Source organism: Protopterus annectens, chromosome 11.part0, assembly GCF_019279795.1.
Source record: "Protopterus annectens isolate FY-2018-M chromosome 11.part0, PAN1.0, whole genome shotgun sequence".
NCBI classification, from domain to species: domain Eukaryota; kingdom Metazoa; phylum Chordata; order Ceratodontiformes; family Protopteridae; genus Protopterus; species Protopterus annectens.
This window is the reverse complement of record NC_056745.1, coordinates 549,213,969-549,238,861: the sequence shown is the minus strand read 5'-3', so window position 1 is coordinate 549,238,861 and position 24,893 is coordinate 549,213,969. Positions and strand designations below refer to the sequence as shown.

Here is a 24,893-nt window from a genome sequence, read left to right as displayed (position 1 = left end):
ATATCTCCAGCTCTCATACTACTCACAGACACAATTTTTCTCAAATACATGCAAATAAACTTAACTGTAATATCATCCCCTTCTTCTACACTCTTCAAAAAACAAACAGACAACTTTCAAATATATCAGCTAGCCTAATTGAGCCAAACATTCTACACTTTTCAAAAGTGAAAATACTGCCATTCCCTATTCAATCTAATTCACAATTTTACACAAAAGCTAAACATAGTATAAAACGCATTTACCCTAATCAATACTCCCCCGAACTACTTCATGCTAACTCATTGTGAGGACATCCACTCCAACCCTGGAACCCTCATACTTTCACCTGTCCTCAATTCCCCTTCTCAAAAAATCTGCTGCTAGTCACTCTAAACATACATAGCATCTGCAACAAAATAACAGAATTCCATGCATGTCTAACACAGAAGTCCCCAGACATATTAGCAGTTACTGAAACCTGGTTAAAACCAGGCATCCAAGACACCAAAATACTACCACCGGGATATAACATACTAAGAACCAGTATAGCTCATAAAAAGGGAGGAGGAGAAGCATTAATATACACCAGCACATACTCAATTCTACTTTCTCCAAACCAATTCTCATCTTTAGTACTGCTGAAAGCCACAGTGCATCTCTAAAAATAAACATTACCAAACCACTATGCATTGCAGAAGTGTACATACCCCCTGGCCAAAACACTCCCATATTTGAAGACATTCTTTCTTAGATGTATGAAACTGTCATCATGGGCAATTTCAATATCAATTAGAAAACCTTAATCACCACAGCAAATAGTATCAGCCTTTATAGATTTACAAAACTCATCATCACTCTCACTAGAATTTAAAACAATAGTGACCTAGGATCTACCCTGGACTGGATACTGGTCTCTAATCCCCATAAATACTCTAATCCCAGTACACTTCCTAATATCTTAAGGGACCACTCTCCATAAACCCAAAGCTAACATCTACAAAATATCTAGAAATTTAGCAATCTTTAATCTGCAACTTTTTAACAGCATATTAAGATCCTTCAGCTGGTCCACATTAGAAACAGTACCACTAGATAATGTTGTCAGCGACTTAAACAAATTATTTCTAGACATCCTCAAGAACTTTGCCCCTCTATGGACAAAAAAAAAAAAAAAAAAACCACTCACCCTGGCTAACCAAGTCCACAAAACAGATGCCACATTCAAGAGACAGAGCTTGGAAATATTGCCAAAGAACAAAAATGTTACTACTCTATAAAACTACAGGCAATTACGCAACAAAGCTAAAAATTAGTAAATGCTGATAAAAATACTTCTCATAACATATAGCAGACCACAAAAACAACCAAAAAACATTTTGGAAAACCATCTCATCACTTCTTACCCCAGGGTCCAAACAAAACCCTTCACCAACCACAGACAATACACCATCCCAAGCAGCTGATATGTTTAATACCCACTTTATTGACAGCATAGCTAAATTAACAATACACCATCCCAAGCAGCTGATATGTTTAATACCCACTTTATTGACAGCATAGCTAAATTAGTTACAGACTCTATTTTTACCACAAGTTCTTACTCCACAGACAATCTCATTCTACCGCTCACTCAAGCATCCAACAAAAACACCACACCAACTTCCCCTCTCTTACCAAAATACTTCCACATCAAATACTCACTCTCCACTTTTCTCTCTTCAGCCTGTAGCTACTACATTAATACATACATTCACTTCTTCTCAAAATAAAACCTTGTTCCCCTTTCTCTGACAATCTCCCTTCAGAATATTTAAAACTTTCTGCAGATGCAATTTCTTATCAATCAATACATCATGGAGTCCCAATTACCTAACATTTGGAAGAGATCCATCATAACCCCAATGCACAAAGAAGGAAAATCTAATCAGCTAACTAATTATATGCCCATCTCAATTCTATCTCCTTTATCCAAACTGCAGGAAAAATCAATACACATACAGCTACTAAAGCACCTTATGCATAACAATCTTCTAGCACCCACCTAACCGGACTTATACCATCACATAGCATGACAACTGCTCTTATCTCCTTTATGGATACAGTTAACAAAGCTAGAGACTCTGGTCAAATAACTTCTGTAATACTTCTAGATCTGTCAAAGACCTTTGATATAGTGTCACACCACAAACTTTTACAGCAACTTTCTTCTATAAGTTGTTCACAACCCTCCCAACAATGGTTTATCAGCTATCTAACTGGTAGACAACAATGTGTAACATAGCAAGGTTGTCTCTCACAACACCAGACTAACAAATTACTAGTCCCATAAGGGTCCATTCTTGGACTGTTCCTCTTAAATATCTTTATAAATAAACTACACACAGCCTCCCTTCCAAACTCCATTATGCAATACTGTGATGATTCTACCATAATCTCCTCCTCAAACAGCATACAACACCTTCTGCAAATAACCCAAGATGCCTTTACCTCAACTGAATCATGGTTCAAGGAAGCACAATTACTACTACAACAACAACAACAAGACAAAACCTGTACTTTTCACACCTAAAACAATTCTCATCTGATTTTAAAATATATTCACAGAACAACACAGAAAATGAAATTGTAACAAATATCATCTTTCACAACAAATTTATATTTAACCAACACATACATAGTGCTATTAAAAAAATACGTTTCAAACAGGGATGCTCTACTGGCACAAAAATTTCATGGACACTCTCACCAAAAGAACACTAGCCAGTAACTATTTGCTCCCTTCTCTATTATACAGTGCCCCCATTTTCAACAACCTGCACATATCACTGAAAAATAAGCTTCAATCCTGTTATAACAAGTTTGCTAAATTCACTATAGGCACAACTTACTACTCTTGCCACTACAATGCTCTTATTGAACTCAACTGGCTCGAATTCCATCATGATCTAGTCTATCTACAACTATCTATTGCACATAAAATAATGCACAAACCAGAAAACTGTCCTGCCTTAAACCTATTCTGCATATCTACATTCCTATCAGAGCCCTCTATTCTGAAGATAAACAATTAATAACTCTACACAGAGCTAATAAAAGAGCCAACCAGTGCCTATACTCCAACAGTATTGTAAAATTATGGAATGCCTTACTTACAAATATCAGTTCTATAGACAGTCCCAAAAAATTCAAGTTTACACTAAAAAAACACTGTTTTAAGTCACAAAAGTACTTGACATAGAGTAGTTTGAGAGAGTTATGCTGTTTGGCCAGACTCAAAGTGTATTTGGTTTTAATCAAGATGGATACACCTCCACCTTTGACTCCCTCTCACTCAGTTTGAGGTCTGTATTTGTGGAAGGCATTGTAGCCTTGCACAGCTGGGGTGCTCTAAAGCAGCTTTGAACCGTGTCTGTTGCTGTGTACTTATTGTAGGTTTTGTTCTTTACTGCAATCTCTACTCACTTACAAGTCGCATATCTGCTGCCCCTGTTCTAAAACAAACAGATAACCTACACCTTTCCATTTTTAACTCTCTCATTCACCTTTATACCACCTTCCCCTTTATCCCACTCACACCATGCAACCTCTTACTACTTCAATCTCATGTCTGCCTATGTTTTCTCTCACATCCTCTTTTCTACACCTCTTTCATTCTGTCTACCAAACCTCATTTTCCAAATTTCTTATCGCCTTTCTCTACCCTTGTCTACCACTAAGGAAAATATCTCTCTATACTACTCATTAACCTAAAATCAATAAGTGGAAATGTTTCCTTATCTCAATGTATTTATACACTTTAACCTCGTATGTTATATATGGCAGCCATTTTCCTGCTAGTAGAAACTAATGATATTGTCTTATTATCTGAGTCAATTAGTTACATTACAAATGTCTTGTTCTGCTCCTTGTCACTACATTACTGTAATATTACTTCTATTAGTAATACTCACAATTTGTACTACAAATACTCTTTCACATTTTTATTGTAATCTATCCACAAATTTCAATGTATCAGGTTTTTAACCTGTAAAGTAAACAAACAGCAACAAGGAGAAAATCAGTCCCAATGTAGAAAAAAGCAGCTTAAAATATTTGAGAAACAACAATGGGACAACCACGGCAAAGCACATATATTTAATAGACAATAATCAGATAAGCATTTTCGGAGATCCCTCCTTCATCAGATCAATACAAAAATATAAAATCAGTCTGCAATTACATTAATTAAAACCTTTAACCAATTAACATTTTCTAGCCTTTAAAATAAGGTTTTAAAGGTATAAAACCATTTAAGCCTGGTGGAACATTTTTCAGCAGAGGCCTGGGGAGAAAAGCTTCATAAATAAAAATGAGTAAAACATACAAGAGTAATTGAGTTTACAGTAATGAACAAGACATATAATAAAATCATAGCAAAAATGGAAAGGTGAAGGTTATCTGTTTGTTTTAGAACAAGGGCAGCAGATATGTGACTTGTAAGTGAGTAGAGTTTACAGTAAAGAACAAAACTTACAATAAGTACACAGCAAGAGACATGGTTCAAGGCTGCTTTAGAGCACCCCAGCTGTGCAAGGCTACAATGCCTTCCACATGTACAGACCTCAAACTGAGTGAGAGGGAATCAAAGGTGGAGGTGTATCCATCTTGATTAAAACCAAATACACTTTGAGTCTGGCCAACAGCATAACTATCTCAAACTACTCTATGTCCAATTAACTATCAGGAAAGTATCACACCACATTACTGCTGGCTACAGATCCCCCCACCATGAACCAGAATAAGCACACCGCCTACCTTGACTTACTGGAATCCCTCACCATACAACCCAATACCTTAGTCAATGGAGATTTCAACTATCCTTTCATAGACTGAGGGACATACACAAATGAAAACATGCTCACCCAGAGGTTCCTGGACTTTGTTAACATAAATGCTCTGGAACAGATGGTCTGCACTCCCACTAGGGGCTCTAATGTTCTGAACATAGTATTCACTAACATGGGGGTGGTCACTGTACTTCCCCATGCATGATGCCTTCTCTAGTTAGGTCAGACCACAAAGCAGTCTCATTTGAAGTAACTACTGGAACTGACACCATCACAGGAAGAAAAATTATAAAAAAAACTTTACTAAAGCTAACTATAGCCTACTAAGCAGTGGTATTAAAAGCTTTATATCACCCACAATCACAGACATCAATGGTCACTATGCAGAAGGGTACACAAATGCCCTGTACAAACACTTAAGCAACTGCATAAACTCTGCTGTACCTGACCAGATCAAAACCAGGTCTTCCTGTAAAAGCAAGCCACCATGGTGGACTTCAAGTATAAACAAATTATATAACAAATGGAAGAAATTGCTATCCAAATCCAAGAGGGATATCACTCTGCAGAGAAAGAGTTCCCTCCTAAGCCTAAACAAGAAAATCAGAAATCTTGTAAAGTCTTCTAAAGTAAATTACAAAACTAAAATTGCATCCCTAGCCAAGGATAACCATAAGACACTCTTTAACTACATCTAGAGTCTAAATGGGAATGCCCAGCTATGTGCTGAACTGGTTGTAGATGGGATCACTCATACTACACTTGAAGATATCGCCAACCTGCTAGCTGACAGATTCAGTGAAAACTTAACTCCCATATCCCCACCTACCATATCCAAAAGCATACCTGACACCAGTCCTCTGCCTAGTATCTCTAGAGAACTGGTCATCTCTGGACTCACCAAAGCCAAAAACATAGCCTCAATGGGACCAGATAATATCCCAGGTTGTTAACTAAACAATCTAAAACAAGACCTAGCAGACCCACTTTGCATTCTCTTTAATCTTAGCTTGAGAACTGGCTATGCACAATGGAGAACAGCAACACTAATCTCCCTGCACAAAGGTGGGCCATCAACTGACCCTGGGAACTACAGGCCTATAAGTCTAAACAGCCTCATCTGGAAGACCATGGAAAGAATTATCAAAGACCTTATCAACAAGGACATGGGTGACCTCCAAACACTGTACCCAACCCAGTTTGGCTTCATTAATCATTGATCATGCCTATTAAACCTGGTAGACTTCTTTGAGAATGTCACCAAAGCCATGGATGAAGCTAAGACCGTGCACACAGTCACTCTTGACCTTGCCAAGGCTTTCAAAACAATCCCCCACTCTGGCATCAGTGAGAAGCTCTCCCAGCTGGGGATTAACCCTTATGTTACTAGATGGGTAGCCTGTTAGCTCACAGACAGAACACAATCTGTCAAAATTGTTGACTCCACCTCAATCAGTAGACCCATCACCAATGGATTACCGCAGGGGTTTGTGCTGGACCCCTTACTGTTTGGCATCCATTTCTCAGAAGTCCAGGCAAAAGTAGACAGACTCTGGCTCACTGAGTTCACTGATGATTGCAAACTGGGAGCAATCATTGAGTCCCCTAATGATGTTAACATATTACAAGAAGGGCAAACATAAACAAATGATTGGTGCCAACGCCATGATTTAAAACAAAATGCAAACAATTGCATTATTATTCCCTTTGGCAAAACAGAATTCCGTACAAATTACAATACTGACAGCATCCTCCTGAGTTCCAACCCAGTGGTATGAGACTTGGGAACACAGGCTGACAGCAATTTGACCTTTGACCACCAAGTTTCCACAGTAGTAAGGAAAGCCTTTTATGTAGCACACCCCATAAGCAAGGGCATAGCATCCAGGTCAAGAGATGTTATAACTCCACTGTACTTGACCCTCATCAGACCAGTAATAGAGTATAATGCACCCTTTTGCATGTACCTAAAAAGACACCTGCAGCAGATGGAGAGACCTCACAGGTTTCTTCACTAAGAAAATAGAGGCACTCCAAGCCATGACCTATGTGGACAGGCTGAAAGCCGTGTCACTTTACTCTGTATGTTACAGGCTGCTGAGAGGTGACTTGTACTTGGCCTATAGGGCAATTTCTGACCCTTCCATAATGGAAATGCTGCACATCCACAAGTCAAATGGGTAAGAGTTACTCACTCTAGGGATCTTAATCTAGCCTGTGACATTAACAGAACATGCTGGAGAGACAGATATGTCTCCCAGAGACTGTCGCTTCTCTGAAATATTCTTCCTATTCATGTAAAAGAGAGATCATCACTGACCCTATTCAAACACAGCCTAGATAATTGGATGGGAGACCACAAATTCACCCCTGGGGTGACACCCATGTCCAGCATGGATTGGGATAGCTGGTGTTGATCACAGACCCACTCTGTTTATAAATTCATTCTGCAAAGTACACAAAAAGAACAAATGGGGATACTTGGGATTAACATGGCTAAATTCATAAAGGCTCTAGTGCTGCTAGCCAAATAACATCCTATGAATCTTTGAACCTACGGAAATGATGTTATTTAAACAGGAAATTTGAGAACGGGGTGTAATCTTTTAATAACCAGATAAAACTATTAGGGACTATTTATTTATGACTAGTGATATATTTATTATTTACTAATAATATGTCTTGATGCATTTGTTTCCATTTTGAATCATAAAATGAATGTATTGACAATGCTATAATTTTTACAATTGTTGAAGTAGATCAGGGAATCCTCTTTTCCTGTGCTAATCAAAAAAAAAACTCTTTGTTTATTAGGATGCCAAAATATTTAAGCAGAATATTATTTATTTATCTTCTTCCTCAATTTTTCTTGGTGGAGATAGTACTAAACATTAGAAGACAAAGAATATTTTAGGGGGAATTGCCATCGTAATAAGCATTAATCTGTCTTCCATGGTAAAGAAAATTTTGTTCCAATTTGTGACTAAACTTAAAATTTTATCAACGACCTGTTGAAAGTTTGTTTGCATCACTTTTTTACTATTAGACATAATGGTTATACCAAGGTATTTAATTTGATTGCTATTCCAATTGAAGTTAGAATATTTTTGTATAAACTTTTTAATTTTTTATTCATTAAAAATACATTTGTTTTATTACGATTAAATCTTAAATTAAAGATTTCTTCAAACTGACTCATAAAACTAATTATATTCCCTATTGTTAGTAAAATATTATCAGCAAAGAGTTGAATCTTTAGTTAAAAATCTTCTTTTATTTTGATACCATTAATGTTCTTGTTGAATAAATTATTATTAGGAAAGGATTCTATAGCTAATGCAAAAAGGTAAGGTGATAAAATACATCCTTGTTTTGTTCATTTTTTGTAATTTAAAAGAATTAGAAGGAAAATAACCTATTTTAACCTAAGCACAAGAGTTATTGTATAGTTTAGAAATAAATACAATTAGCTCAGGTGAAAAATTATACTCTTTAAGTGTTTTAAACAGATATGACCAATTAACTGAGTCAAAAGCCTTATCTAAATTGAGACTAATGATAGAAAGTTCTTTTTTATTTGTACTTAATCTATTAATGTATGTATTCTTATTATATTATCCTGTACTTGTCTATTTAAAACAAACACAGTTTGATCATTGTTATTAGTTACAACTGACATGAATATCGTATAGTCCACATTTAAAAGTGAAATAAGTCTGTATGATGATCACTTTGTAGGATCTTTATCATGTTTTAAAACAGGTTGATGGTTTTATTTCTCTGTAGTCTTATCTTAAACTGCATCACCTGGTAGTATTTTTGGTCTACTTTGTTTCGTTGAATCTCATTTCATTGAATTTCATTTCACCCCGACCACTTTGCAAAAAACACAAATTACTGAAAACTGATTTCACTGACTCTCATTTCACTGAACTGAACTTAGTATATATGGCACTGTATGGAGTACTGTAAGGCAAATAAAACTTATATGATATGCCCTTTTTCTCGCTGTAGTGCAATCCTGGAGTTAGGGTTGGTGTGGCGGGCACAGCCCACCACACTGGGTGCTGTGGGTGGCATAGCCACCTTGTTTTTTTACATTCTATTTTACCAAAAACTTCAAAACAATACATTTTAAACAATAGACATGCATAGTTGCAGTACCAATGACTAACCATCTCCAGAAGACAATATGTACTCAAACTGGGGGGGGGGGCTACACCCCTTACACCCCCAATGTGGGGGGCTGTGCTCCTACACCCCCTAACTATATATACTAACTCCAGGATCACACTACATTGGGGAAAAGTGGATATACCTATTACTTGCCTTACAGTACTTTACACAGTGCCATATATACAGTACTGACTGCAGTTCAGTGAAATAAGATTCAGTGAAATGAGTTTTCAGTAATATGACTTTTCAGTGAACTGGTTGAGGTGAAATGAAATTCAGTAACATGAGATTCAACGAAACAAAGTAGACCCAGTATTTTATATAGTTCTGGTATAAGGCCATCTAAGCCAGACTTCTTATTTTTTTTACTTTTTTCTTTGATCTTTTGTTTCTGTTAAAGTGAATGGTCTACTATTTTTTATCTGTTCACTTGTTATTTTATTATTTATATTTTCCCTTAGAAAAGTTTCAACTTTATCATCATTATCTAGGTTATTTATGTTATTATTATAATAAAATATTTTAAAGCCCTCAAGAATACATTTAATATCTGTTCTTCTTTATTATTTATATGTGTTATAATTTCTTTGATATGATTCAGTTGGGTCTATATTATATGCTCAGAGACTTTTCTTCGAATATATAATCATCGACACCTAAAGAGCAAATGCTTTAAAGCGCGAACGGCTACGTCCGCAATTTTTTTCCTCAGGAAAAAATTCATGGGGCTGTACACAAAAAACACAAACTTCAAAAGCCTAATTAAGTGAGGGGCTTCGCCCGCCACACCCCCCGACGTGGGGGCTGTGCCCCTCACACCCCCCTAACTAAATATATCAACTCCGAGATCACTCTACATTGGGGAAATAGGCAATTCCTGATAACGGCCAACTAAATTTTTTCCCGACGAAAAAAATTTGTGGATGTGGCCATTTGCTCTTTAGAGCATTTGCTCTTTAGGTGTCGATGATTATATGTTCGAAGAAAAGTCTCTTCGAGCATATAATATAGACTCAATTTAGTTTATTTTTTTATCTAAGAGCAAGTTTATGTAAGCTTAAAGGGTTTACTGAATATGCTTGAAGTTTAAATTCTTCCAGATTGATTGAAACTATATGATTTAGAATTTCAACATATTTTGTATTTAAGTTTTTAAGTTCAGACCGACTGATAATGTCATCTGGTTTTAGATTTAACTTTAGTGTGCCTCTTTTGGCCTGTAGTGTATTCAATTATTTGTCCCATTGTCTTGTTTTACTAATATACCAGCTTGTAATGCTTCCATTTAAGTAAGCCATTAGTGAATCTCACAGGACCATGTCAGATACTTCACCATTCATGTTTATTTTGAGAAAATGTTTGATGTTTTTAACGTACTGAACCTTGAATCCTTTTATTTTAATAATGTACACTGGCAATCTTCTTTGATGTATTAAATTATTAGTTTCTAAAATAATATTAAAGATTATAGCATTATGGTCTGATAATGGATATGAAATTATTGAAACTTCTCTGGTATGTGATACTGGATTGTTTGAAACAAAACTTTTATCAACATTTGTTTGTGTTCCATATCTATATGAATAACAGGTAAATTAAAGTGAGTTTGTTTTCCTTAGCTCATATGTATTCTTTAAATTCATTAGATTTACAAAATGTGTTAAGTGTTTGGCCGAAGATGTGATTCTTTCTGTCTGCAGTGTAATCTTTGTCTGATAAAATACAATTAAAATCATCAGCCATTATGACTTCACCTTTCATGTAATAAGCTGCGGTGTTTAAGTATTTTTTTTTTATTTTTTGCATCTTTAGTGCCAGCCTCTGGAATCCAGTAAGAGTTCACCAATGTATATACTTTTCTGTTCCACTGAATTATAACAATGCTTAACATACAATTTTTATCAACATAGGTGTCTTTTACTTTACACATTACTGGTGAGTTCTTCCATAAAATGAGGGTACCTCTTCTTTTAGCTGAAAGCCAGAACCAGCTAAAACCAAATCATTATTTCATGAAAGCTTGTTTACATTCTTTATTAAGTAAATGTGTTTCCTATCGAAATACTACTTGAGATTTATGTAATTGCATATTCAATCCATTAATATTAATAGATATGCATTTAAAATCAGATATTTATATAAGACAGACAAAACACAAGTATAATGAAATTACATTTATGTACAGAACGTATTATATACTTATATATAACAATATGAAATCTTCAGCTATGGTCAAAACTTTTGAAACAAATAAAAAATTACCAAATGCTATAACCATAAAACATTCTACCATGGAATAATGTACTCCTTAGTTTGTTATAAAAGATGAATAAACTAGCTCTCAAACTCTCCAGTAGACTAACAATGCTTAGCTCATGCTTCTGATTCATATTAATGTCTCATATTTTAGTGTGCATCATCTTAAAATAAGCCTGTCATTGAGTTATTATGAATAAGAAAAGTGTTCAGAATCTTTTTTATAAATTGACCAAACTGGATATCTCTACAATCATCTTTTCCTGTACCTCGCATATTCTCCCTAGTCTACTATAAGGAGGAAGTCAGTTGTTATTTTCATATTTATTAATTTATAGGTCAGATGATTTTATAAATACCATAAAAACAACCAAAAATAATGAACATAGACTTATTTGATGATTCAAACAGCAAAAATCATCCAGTAAGCCCTTTCATCTATGGTAAGACTTCTTCAGACTGAATGGAAAGGAGTAAAATACAATTAAAACCACATCAATAAAACATTTGCATAATTAATCTAATTAGAACAATTACTGCCTGCATTAGTGTTTAAGCTTCTTTCTCTGCTAGATGTCAGCAACCCTCCAGGATTAAATGACAAAGACAGTTTCAAAGTTTATTTAAAGAGAAAGAAGTTTAACCATAGAAGAAAGTGCTTACTGGATGATTTCTGCATTTTGATTAATTAAATTATTCTATGTTCATTATTTTTGGTTGTTTTTATGGTATTTATCTATTTACTTTTAACAACCTTTTAGTCCATTTTCTGCTGTGAGTCAGATGACTTTATATTTTGTTTCTATTTTATTTACTATGTGTAAAGTTGTTCATAGAATCCTAACTTCATAAACCAGTACCAGTCTAACTGCCCCTGTGGGCCATTCAAAGCTCAGCCAATTACCCCATGTGAAAATTAAACCCTACACCTTGTTACTATAAGGTGAACACCTTAACCGCTATGCGAACCTCTCATCCTTATAGACATATTTATATTCCTTAACTATATAGATATTTACTTATTGTGATCTCTATTTCTGTTTGTATACTATGTCTTTTGCTATTACTATATTCTTATCTTATAGTTTAGTTATAATCCTAGTGTAACATATCATATAATAGAACATTTATGTATTTATCCTTATATATCTGATACTCTGTAATCTAGTACTACTGTTAGAATCAGTACTATTTTTTCATTAAGTGTTATGTCTAATAGTACCTGAACAAACATCTAAAAGATCTCCCATTTTAAGATTCAAAGTTTCCATAATGAATTGTTCTGAGATATTACATTTTGTTATCATTAAAAAGAGAAATAACAATGAAACACTATCCTATTTTTTATCAGAAGTGTCTTTCTATAGGCTAGCATACAAACTATCCTTTTCGAATACTGCAAGCATTCAGAACTATTTAATAACTGACAGTGGTTTAGAATGCAATTTACTGTCTTTTGCTTATTATATAACTCATATTCATTGACATCTTAGCATATGATTCATAATATTATGAATATTTACTTTTAGACAGGAAGAAGTAACCTGGACAGTTCTTAGAATTTTCCGAACACTTGCAGCATCCCAAAAGTGATCATGACTTTAATTAAGCTGCTTCAAGCTGGTCCTCATGACAAGGGCTTGAAAATGAACAGTTTAGCAGCATTAACTCACACAAAAATGTTCACAAGTGAATCCAAGCCAACTCTACATTTATTTACATTTGTCCTTCAGTTTTTTATTGGTTTTGTCTTTTATTAACCAACCATCTATTGTTGCATCTCTCTTTAAATAAGTTGATAGATTCTAGTTAATTTCTTCTATTTTTACTAGGATTTTATTTTTCTGTATAAAGTCCATTGCATCTTCCAAGGTGTTAAACATCTTCTTTCCTTCCTTGGAAACACGATGTGTGCTTTAATATTGTTTTTCTTTAAGCATTTAACAAGTGGCACACATGCTTTTCTCCTTGACATCACCAATGTTGAATAGTCACTGTCAAATCTTATAATATTTTCTTTAATTTAGCTGGATAATTAGTCCATTCAGTTTTTGAGACTAAATTATTTTCTTCACTTGAGAAAAATCTTACAATCATTGACCTTGGTGAAGGTGTTCTTTTAAAAGATGAGTTGCAAAGTGATCTATGTGCCCCTTCGATGCCAAAGGAAAAAGCTTTAGGTAGGTTTAAAGTTTTAGGCAGCCAGGTATTAAGGACTTGAATCATACTGTCTCCCTCTTCTTTTTCAGGAATCGCGTAAATCCTGATGTCATTCTTTCTAGATCTGTTCTCGAAGTCTGCTATTTTTTTCCTGGAATAAATTGTTTTGCTTCGTAGGAAATTCAGTGTTGTTCTCATTTTCAAGTAATCTTCCATCAAAATCAGACACTGCCTCTTCTATACTCAAGATTTGTGATGATTGTTGTTTGAGTTTCACTCAGCACTTCAACTTGTTTTTTTACATTCCTTTTTAAAATTGTCCATTTTGCTTTCTAATTTATCTGTCTTTACAGATAACTCATTGATGTTACTTAGTATAGCCTGTATGACTTTTTTCATTGTACTGTCCTGTATACTGGGCTTAGAGTGGCTCATTCTGAGACAATTAGTTTTTTTTATTTTTCTTGACAGAAAACAGCAATTAAAAAAGTTTCAAACTTGTTATTTTTGTCATAAATCTTTCAGCAGATATACAACTATAAATCATTCAAGTTTTGAAATGTTATATTTGATTTGTTTAGTAAAAACTCTATCAGATATGTTAAAATGAAGCAGAGCTAAACAAATAGTGCTGTTAATTGCTCACCATCATGGCTATGTCCCCCAAATATTTTCAGTCGTTTGAATTATCACGATATTCTGCTCAGATAGTGAGACAATAACTTATAATGTATACTCAATGAGACGGTTTGAAACAGTTTGTACAGGCGCAACTGCATAAATTAAGTACCACTCCATGGCCAATCTCAAATGAATCTGCTTGTTAGTGACATTCTGCTTTGAATTTATAAAGATCTTGCCTAAAATATATCTCAGACTGGAGATAATGTATATTTTGTGTCCAATGCCTCAGCTACAAACAGTTTCACTGACTTCTCAAGAATATTATTCTCTTAAAAGTTGCATTAAAAGTAAAGTGTGTAAATTGCACTCCCATAAAATTGAAACCCAGACAGAGTTGCTGCAAATAAACAAGTGATACTCAAATATGTATAAAACATGAATGATGGCATAAAGATTAATGTACAAAGTCTGCCTGTGGGAAGAATAATATTGGTGTGATAACAGATAAATACTAGTTTAATAATCTTTGTTTCAGTAAATATGTTAAACATAATAGCAACAATATATAAAAGTTTGCAACTCTGTGTGAAAACTATAGCTAATAATTATTTGTTTAATTTGAAAAAAGTTATTTAAAAAGATTGCTACAGATCCCCTATCAAATTGTTCCAGGCCAGCTAACACTGACAGTGTTGAAAGGTATTATACAGTAAAGTTACCAAAATAAAATGTCTGTGTTACCAGTAAACTGTTTCAGAAGCGTACGCAGAGGATGTATGCCTAACAATTATGTATTACTCATTTTTGTAATTGAAAACCAAAACAAGCAATAAAGGCAGCATGGAAAAGTAATATTTGCACGCATTTCTAACAAAGAAAGACAAAGTAATGTGCATGACACCAACTTATATCTAATAAGTTATACTTTGCTCTGTGAACAGTAATAAGTCAAATGCTCAAATGTTCATTGTAAAGTTCTACTATAAAATAGACAGCTGTAGTAGCTGAAAAAAACTGGGGTGATATAAAATACATACGCAAGTTGGTAATAGATTGCCTTTAAATAAATGCCCAAACCTGTGCATGTTAAATGGAACTTCTTAGCAAGTGCCTGACATGTCATTCCATACTTTGTATTTTAAAGGATAAGTCCTAGGTTGCAAAACAGCATCCTGAAATTTTTAATGTGTTTACAATGTAAACTAACATCAGTAATTTTTTGCTTATATGTGCTAACTATACATAAGTCTGCTGAACAGAGCATTTAGTAAGCTACAGATGTTAGCACAGTATACTTGTATACATACGTACTGCATCACTAAAATAAAAAAAGTATTTGTTCTATTTAAATACCCAGTACATGTTTTACTCAGGACCTTCACAAACAATAAATTTAGTATTTGAAAAACAGGAAAGCTGTTCTGATGGTTCATTGTTAGTCTGTTGGTTTGTATTAACTTTTTGTGAGTTTCTTTCTCTTCTTGAGATCTATAATATATGACAGACTGTTGAGTTAAACAGCAGTTAAGAGCAGTGGTGTTTCTATATTCATTATTGAATATTATTCTTCAGTAAAAGAATATTTGTCAAGATAAATGCAAATATGGTCAAACAGTATGAGTACATGTAAAAAATGAAGAACTGTCATTTATTCTACATTCTGGATGTTGTTTAGTTTCTCAGCAAAATAAGAGTATATGACTACTCATTTTGTAATAATGCCACTAATAAAAATGCTTAAGCATTACTTACATATCACTGGCCAGGAGTAGCTGGGGCCAATAATAAAGCAATGCAGTCTTGTATGTCAAATGGATAAAATCTTGTATTGAGAATGTATATATCTGTATTTATGCTTGTATCACAAGACAGTCAGGTTTCCTGTTATGACACTGTTGTGTATTAATTGTTCAAAACTGATATTAAGCACTGATAGTACCTGGTATTATGCACTTTTATTATATACAGTTAGTATATATAGTAAGGGGGCGGTGTGGTGGGCACAGCCCCCCACCTATTTTAAATGTTGGAAACCACAGACATGGATACTTACAAGTTAAATGAATAACTCTTTCCAGAAGATAATATACACCCAAACTATGTGGGGGGCTGAGCCCCCACCCCCCTTACTATATATATATAGACTAACTCCTGGATCGCACTACAGTGGGGAACAGGGCATATATCATTCAACGAAATGAGTTTCAGTCAAATGAGTTTTCAATGAAGTGAGCTTTCAGTGAATTGTCCTCAGGCAACAGGTTTTCAGTGAAATCAGTTTTCAACGAAATGTGTTTCAGTGAAGTGTGTTTTCAATTAAATGAAGTAGATATATATATATATATATATATATATATATATATACACATACATATATATATATATATATATATATATATATATATATATTTTTTATTTTTTTCAGAAAATGCCACAAGGAATATAATATATCTTCTTGAACTTGTTTGAAGCTGATGATTATGTCATTATACTTAGGAAACATTTAAACATGACTATGATGGATGTGTCATTAATAATGTCATGGGACTAAATTTATAGTTGTGTGTGTTTATTCAAACTTTCAGAACTGATTAAAACAGTGCACATGAATTGTTTTATTTATTTGCTCATAATAATATGTGCTGAGTAGATTTCTGTTTCTTTTACATATTTTTTAAAATAACAGATTCTACACAGACAAATAACTGAGTTGGCTCCAGCATTCTTTTTTTACCACATACTCCACAATCTTATTAATATGCCCAGAAATGCAACCTTAGTACTTGATAGCAATTTCTGTTTTGTTCTTTTGATTACAATGCATTTCATTTTGATCATAATACAAAAACTGCTATGTAAAATTCTTTGGCAGATTTCTTAACATTAACTAACTTCATACTTTTCCCAACTTTTCATTTCATAACACCTCTCCATGACAAATGCGTACATTTTATTTTGTTACTAGTCTTCTGTGGGTGGTATACATAGTCATCAGGCATTAAGGGAATCTGCAGAGTTTCAGCCTGAGTGCAGCCTATGCATAACTTATAGGGGAGAGCTGAGTTTAGCACTGATCACTTTCCATCAACTTTTGCAAATGAAGACCTAATGAGATGCAAATGAGAAAAGACTCAGAACTTTTTATGCCAATGAGCCCTCTTCCTGTCTGTTTCAAATCAAAGTCATTTTTTACTATAACAGGCAAAGTCACATCTTTTTATCTATTGTGCAACTGGTGAAGATGCTTGCTGTTGCTAGCAGCCTAGCTATTTCTTGGTGTTAGCTGCTTGTCTTGCCTGAGCCAAAATCCCAGGTACCCAGCAGTGCTCGCTGGCCAAGACGGCGCAGATATAGGCAAAGATTACCTCATTGTAACTTTGATAATTGAGAAATTCCAGATAGATTTAGCATGGACAAGGATATAGTAAAGTCTTTAGTATGTTTGGGTGGTCCACAGATTGGACCGGAGAGAAGAGTGGCCTTCCTATTCCTGTACATACTAAGGTATGTATTGCCCACACTATACTTGCCATCGGGATCTTCCAGAAACAGACTGGGACATGCCAGACACTTCTCAGGTTTCTGCCTCAAAAATACTTCAAAAGTTCCTTGACATACTCTTGGCATGGGCAGATCAGTATCTGGCACTGTCATCGCAAGACCAAGCCAGAACCATGGATGCCTTCTATGGCATGGCATTTTTCCTTGAGGAGTTTGGTGCAACAGACAGCACTGATGTGGCAATTAGTTTCCATGAGGACCATGGGGGGAGTTGTACCAAAATAGGAAGAGCTACCACTCTATCAGCTACCAGGTAGTGTGTGATGCACAGGGATGCATTACCAAAGTGTCAGCCAAACATCCTGCCATTCTCATATTGGGCACTCAAGCTCACTCTACCTCCTCTTCCTGCATGGTAGGAAGCCCCATATTCACTTTGTTGAGACATGAAGCTGATGAGGTGAATCTTGGCATCCATGTCAAGAACACATAATACAGGGTTATGATCAGTGAGAAAGTTATAATTCTTTGTACAGCATGGAGCTTTATCTGCTCCATGTACTATTAGTTACGGGGGAAAATAATCACTGTGTGTTTTGTTGTCTTTTAAAGGTGTAAAACAATTAGCAGACACTGTCAGAAAGGCAGTGTAATGCTGTCTGCAATATTTATACTTACCTTTAATGCCTCTCTACTGTCTATATTTTCCCAGAAAATCCAGATTATTGCTTCATATTTTGGTTTGTTCCTCATAAAATCTGTGGTTTTCAGATGAACCACCGAGGACTGAAGTCACTAAATAATAATATACATTTGAGCTTCAGAGTTCATATCCCTCAAATTATGGAGGCAAACACATCCCACTATTCTAGAAATTTTCTATTTTTTTTTTTTTACAGGAAGTTAAGGACACATTAAGGTATGGACAGCTGTCAGAAAAAAAATATGTTGCCCTGCTATCATTTGCCTGTCAGTAAAGGCAGATTTTAATGCCAAGTGGTAGACCTGACCTTAACATCATAAGCAGGGGTGCTTATCAATTGTTAAGGTTGGGTCATGCACCACTCTATCATTTAACTGGTTTGTCTTTTTCTGTATATCAAAGTGTAATCACCACTGTCGATGCCCTACACATATCTTCATAATTACTAGTGAACAATTACCAGTATTTCTAGTACAGTGTACTATGCATAAACAGGGACAATGGACAATGCATTTTCTGTCACTCATCATGACATTTTAAAATATGTCCTTCGATAACATGTAGCTCTCTCAGTTATGAAAAGTCTTTAGAATTGTATCACAAGAAAAGTGCTTTCCATATTTTCTTATTAAATATTCATTTTACTTACAAGTGCTCTTATAGTCTTTCTTCTTCATTTTTCTTCTCACCAGGGTTCCACGTGGACTGCTTGGATAAAAATTACGAGACAGGGTCCCCATATTAAGTGAACTAAGGCTATATGCACTCATGGAAGTAGAAGAATAAGATGCTGAAACTAATGCTGTAATGAGATAAAAAACAGTAAATTTGTTTAAGTATGGCACATTTCATCCAACAGACATCAAGAAATTACTGGTCAAACAAAACTAAGCCCCCCCCCCCAAAAAAAAAAAAATAAAGAATGACAACATTTTAAATTCAAAATAGACAACATATTCATTCATTACTTTCATATAAATATCTACAATAATTTTTATTTATAAGTAAATGCATCTACTACTGATATGTGTGCGTACACACATACACACACACACACATATATATATATATATATATATATATATACATATACACACATATATATATATATATATATATATATATATATATATATATATATGTATATATCTATATATATATTTTTTTTGGAGTGGGCATGATTCTCATCTTTGACTGAAGTCTAATGCTAAAAAATATAACCAGTTCCATTTCCAAGTGAAACATCCTATTAATGAAAAACAGCAAGACTATTTAAGTATAAATTAGTCAGCCATTCTTATTGCAATTTGTCCTGAGGCCAATGTGTAAGATATTTACAAAAGTGAACTATTTCCAGCTAATCCATCTGACTATGCACTGCAGGTCTTTACCTCTGCCATTAATATTGCATGTGCTTCCAACATATCTGACATTCATTTATACAATTCACCTCTCAAGGTTTTGATCCTTAACTCTTAACCCTTTAGGCAAGACTCTTGGTTCAGATACATTGCTGGAAACAATTAAATAGGAAGATCAATGAATTCATGTGCTAGGTAACTAGATATGCTTATCCCCTATTAGTTTAGGAAAATCCAAAAGTTATCAACTCATATTACATAGAATTCCTTGGCTCTTATCACTTCTAACAAAGAAGATATAATGGTCTTTTTCTACTTCTGACTGCATATATAGGATTTTACATTACACACGGAGGTAAACTCTCCATGCTCCAAACATGATGTGCATATTTACTCATTCCATCTGATAATTCTGTGGTATACTTCTCAGTTTGCAAAATACTTAAAATCCTGGCACACAGATTATACGGTTGATCTCAGCCTTGGCTATTTGAAAGACCAGACAGGTGTTGAACATTTATTAAACCCACACATACCAATTTTGAATTAGCCCAAACTGCTTAATGAAAAATTATGCATTCCTCTTCTTGGATATAAAATCAGGAAAGCCAGATAAACGATCGAATCCAAATGTTAATAACACATAAAATGCTGTTGGCATCTTTCAGACACATCAAATATAAGTTTTACCTCCCTCACAGTGACTTCTGGTGATGCCATCTTATATGGCAAGCAGTAATAAAATCACCTCCTAGTGCACTAACTTCAATTTAATCTGGCGCAAGCTGTGATTCCTACAAGATGTATCCAAAACATGTGCTCCTTAATGTCTATTTAAAATCGCATAGTATTACAAGACCTAAGCTCTCCTTAGTTTCTACTTCTCACTCTATTGAAAATGCACTGTGAGCAATATTCCAGTACCAATCCCAAAAATACGCATGTCATCCTATATACAAATGCTCCAGAGCCCCAGCAATATCCTATATTAATAAGAAAAATGGCCAGTGCTCCTATATGAAGGTTACAGTTTTCCTTTCATATACTGCAAAAGCTGTCACCTGAACCTTGCTGAAAAGAAAGAAACTTTGAGGATGTCCAGCAATCATGTCACTGCAGATCTGAAATCCAATATTCCTAGTTTAAAGAAGAGTGGATCACTAAGCCATGCTCTTTATTTAATGAGGTGACCAAAAATTATTGTACTTGGATAACACAGGGGGCTGCCACTACACACTGCCTTTTTGTCTTTAATTGGAAAACTCTCCATGTCCTTTCCAGTCAGCTGATATGCAAATCTTCAGCATAAACATCTTATAAGTTGACTTTGCTTTTAATAGACTATAGTCATGCCCACTTCAATGACCCTAAAGCATCCAGGATAAGCAAATTCATCATTTTGCATAAAAAGTACTTTGGCACCATGTTTATATAAAACATGGGAATTTGGGTTCTGTTTCTACCACTACTCCAGTGCAGTGGTTTGTTATGACTTGACTGAATGCAAGTAATAAAGTATTATAAGCTCATTATTTCAGTGCTGTTTCAGATCTGTAGCATCACATTATACTTAGCATATTTTATGCAATATAGTACAATTTGATATTTTTATTATAACGCAACTCAGTCCATGTGCTATCACTCTTGATAAAAATCTGTGCATTTCATGAATTGTATTTCTTATTGGCCATATATAACCATATTGGGTTTTTAAGTTTTGAGTAATGTTGGTCTGCAGTTATTGGCATAAACAGATACATTATGCATTGCTATATTAGCACACAGGATTGTGATTTATAAATATGGGATTATGAACAGATATTGACATGATATCATGTGTGTTAGACCTGTACTGAAATATCAAAAAATGTAAGTGCAAAATTGATTTTATCTAGTAGAATTACTTCAGATATTACAAATGACAAAATGGATTTCTGCACTTCTGACCACAAATGGTTGCAAGAAACTGTAGGTTGCAAGATAGATAAACTTCATGGTACTGCTTTGTTCTGAAGCAAAGCAATGGCATTGTCCTGTTCTTTCTTACATAACAGGTGCAACTTGTTTGTATAACTATGCAAATGAAGTTATGAGAAAGTCAGAGTATGTGGGAAATATGTTGATAGACAGTCTCTGAATAATAATTGTATATTTATGCTATCTCAGCATGTTGTTATCATAGATTAGGTTTGCCTTTAATCCATTCAAACAAAGTTTAAAAAAATAAAAATAAAAATAACATAAAATAAAAAGTGTAGGAGCAAACAAAGCTGGTGAAATGTATCAGCATAGGAAAACAACAGTCCAGAAAGCTGTCCCAAACAGAAAACTCCGTATGTTATAAATCCACACAGGAATTTCATGAACCATAGAATTTATTGGTAACAAATAGGCAAGCGCTTTCACCCTTCTGGGCTTCCTCAGACCTTTAAACATTATCATTAAAACTGAGGTCAATATATACTAATTAATACATGACATCACTTCCTATTCTAAATTTAAAAAACTATTACATTATAAAAACATATGAAATTTGATTACATATATAATCTAGTAAAAATAGTCAAAACTGTATAAAATAATAAGAAATGAGTACCAAATAGGCTGTATATACAATGCATATGTAAAATATATTTTGTAAATAACAAAACATACAAAATTACCTAACAGTAAGCGTCCTATTTTTAAGAATAGGTTTGAGGGGAATCTTGTTATTTAATCCAGGCCATCGATCTGCTCTAAATCTGATGATCCATTTTAGTTCCATCCACTCCATGTAGTTCCGTACATCCCCACCTCTAATTCTGGGAGTATTGACTTGTATAACCTGAAACCTAAAGCTATGTTGGTTATCAGTTTCTATGAGATGTTTAGAAAGGGCATTACAGGTCGATCGTGTACGAATATGGTAAAGATGTTCCCTAATCCTCATGTAGCCGCCTGTCCATTTTACCTACGTAAAACGCTGGATAGGCTGTGCATCTGGCTAAGTAAGTAACATGTTGCATATTGCAATCAGCGTGTATCTGAAACCTGAACCACTGAGATTTGGAAGGGTGTATGAAGCAAGCACCACTTTCTAGATATCTACAGAAATTACAATGTTGCATGGTAAAGTGCCAGTGGTAGAATCATCATTCGCATTCCCATTCGATACCCTGGGATAACATAGTAACCTATGTAAATTCAAATTATTCTTATATATAAATTTAGGATTCTCCCCCACTATCTCCTTAAGCCGTGGGTCAACTTGCAATATTCTCTTAAACTAATAAACAGTTCCTTTTAGCCCTTTATGATAAAGTCACCACACTACCTAGTGATTTACATTTTAAACTGGTTACCCTAGATGTGCAATCGTTATTTACAGTGATTCCAAATCAAGATAGGATTGAAACTATTTCTAGATGCCTGCAAGATAATACCAGCTATACATTAGCACAAGCTGATCTACTGTGTGCTCTACTAGAAATCATCTTAGAGAACATTTTTTGTTCAACGAAGTAGCTTATATTCAGAAGGATGGCATAGCTATGGGCACCTCTTGTGCCAATAGCTATGCCAACCTAGTTATGGTGGATTGGGAAAGTGATAAACTCTTTAAGTTAGACAGTTTCAAGAAGCACATCATCTCTTACACTATGTTTGTAGATGACCTGTTTCTTCTATGGACTGGAACAGGAGAAGAACTCACTGAATTTTTTTAGAGAGATTAATGATTTATCCCACTTCTTAAATTTTACAATGGATAGCTCAGACCATTGTATCGCCTTCTTAGATGTTTATATTGAAAGATTATCAAATGGACTTATCAATACTGGGGTGTATAGGAAAGCAGGTTATAAAAATACACTCTTACATAGAGAAAGTATGCACCCCAATTATATTTTTAAGAATTTGATCAGAGGACAAGCTATACGAGCATCCAGAATAAATCCCAGTACAGATGGATTTATTCATGAACTGTCAGATCTGAGTGATAGCCTATTACAGAGATATTATAAAACTAATGAGGTGAATAAATATTTTGAAGGAGTATTCAGTCTGAGAGAAAATTCAGCACGTCCTTATTTTTCCCACCATCCCTTAGTGGAGACCACCCTTTCTCTCACAAATAATTTCAATGATTCTATAGTAAAATTTTCTACCAACTATACTCAAGATATTAACAGAATCAAAGAAGTATTTTTTAGAAATTGGTGAATATTGCAAGTTGACCCATGGCTTAAGGAGATAGTGGGGGAGAATCCTAAATTTATATATAAGAATAATTCGAATTTACATAGGTTACTATGTTATCCCAGGGTATCGAATGGGAATGCGAATGATGATTCTACCACTGGCACTTTACCATGCAACCATTGTAATTTCTGTAGATATCTAGAAAGTGGTGCTTGCTTCATACACCCTTCCACATCTCAGTGGTTCAGGTTTCAGATACACGCTGATTGCAATACGCAACATGTTACTTACTTAGCCAGATGCACAGTCTGTCTGGCGTTTTACATAGGTAAAATGGACAGGCGGCTACATGAGAGGATTAGGGAACATCTTTACCATATTCGTACACGATCGACCTGTAATGCCCTTTCTAAACATCTTATAGAAACTGATAACCAACATAGCTTTAGGTTTCAGGTTATACAAGTCAATACTCCCAGAATTAGAGGTGGGGATGTACGGAACTACACGGAGAGGATGGAACTAAAATGGATCATCAGATTTAGAGCAGATCGATGGCCTGGATTAAATGACAAGATTCCCCTCAAACCTATTCATAAAAATAGCAGGCTTACTGTTAGGTAATTTTGTATGTTTTGTTATTTACAAAATATATTTTACATATGCATTGTATATACAGCCTATTTGGTACTCATTTCTTATTATTTTATACAGTTTTGACTATTTTTACTAGATTATATATTTAATCAAATTTCATATGTTTTTATAATGTAATAGTTTTTTTAAATTTAGAATAGGAAGCGATGTCATGTATTAATTAGTATATATTGACCTCAGTTTTAATGATAATGTTTAAAGATCTGAGGAAACCCAGAAAGGTGAAAGCGCTTACCTATTTGTTACCAATAAATTCTATGCTTCATGAAATTCCTGTGTGGATTTATAACATACGGAGTTTTCTGTTTGGGACAGCTTTCTGGACTGTTGTTTTCCTATGCTGATACATTTCACCAGCCTTGGTTTGCTCCTATACTTTTTATTTGATATTATTCAGTGTTTTTTTAAGTATTAGGAGCATTCATTCCCTGGTTGCTATTTTTCTGTTGTTATTTAAAATAAAAA

At 34.5% G+C, this 24,893-nt stretch overlaps 1 protein-coding gene across 1 annotated transcript in view; it reads right to left on the bottom strand.

Moving 5' to 3' along the window:
* GRIP1 (glutamate receptor interacting protein 1) overlaps positions 1-24,893 on the bottom strand; it is a 2,220,015-nt gene that overhangs the window by 994,082 nt on the left and 1,201,040 nt on the right. The window contains exon 10 of the mRNA XM_044088060.1: positions 18,878-19,030. Coding sequence (XP_043943995.1) covers positions 18,878-19,030 — 153 coding nt within the window. The remainder of the gene's footprint in view (positions 1-18,877; positions 19,031-24,893) is intronic.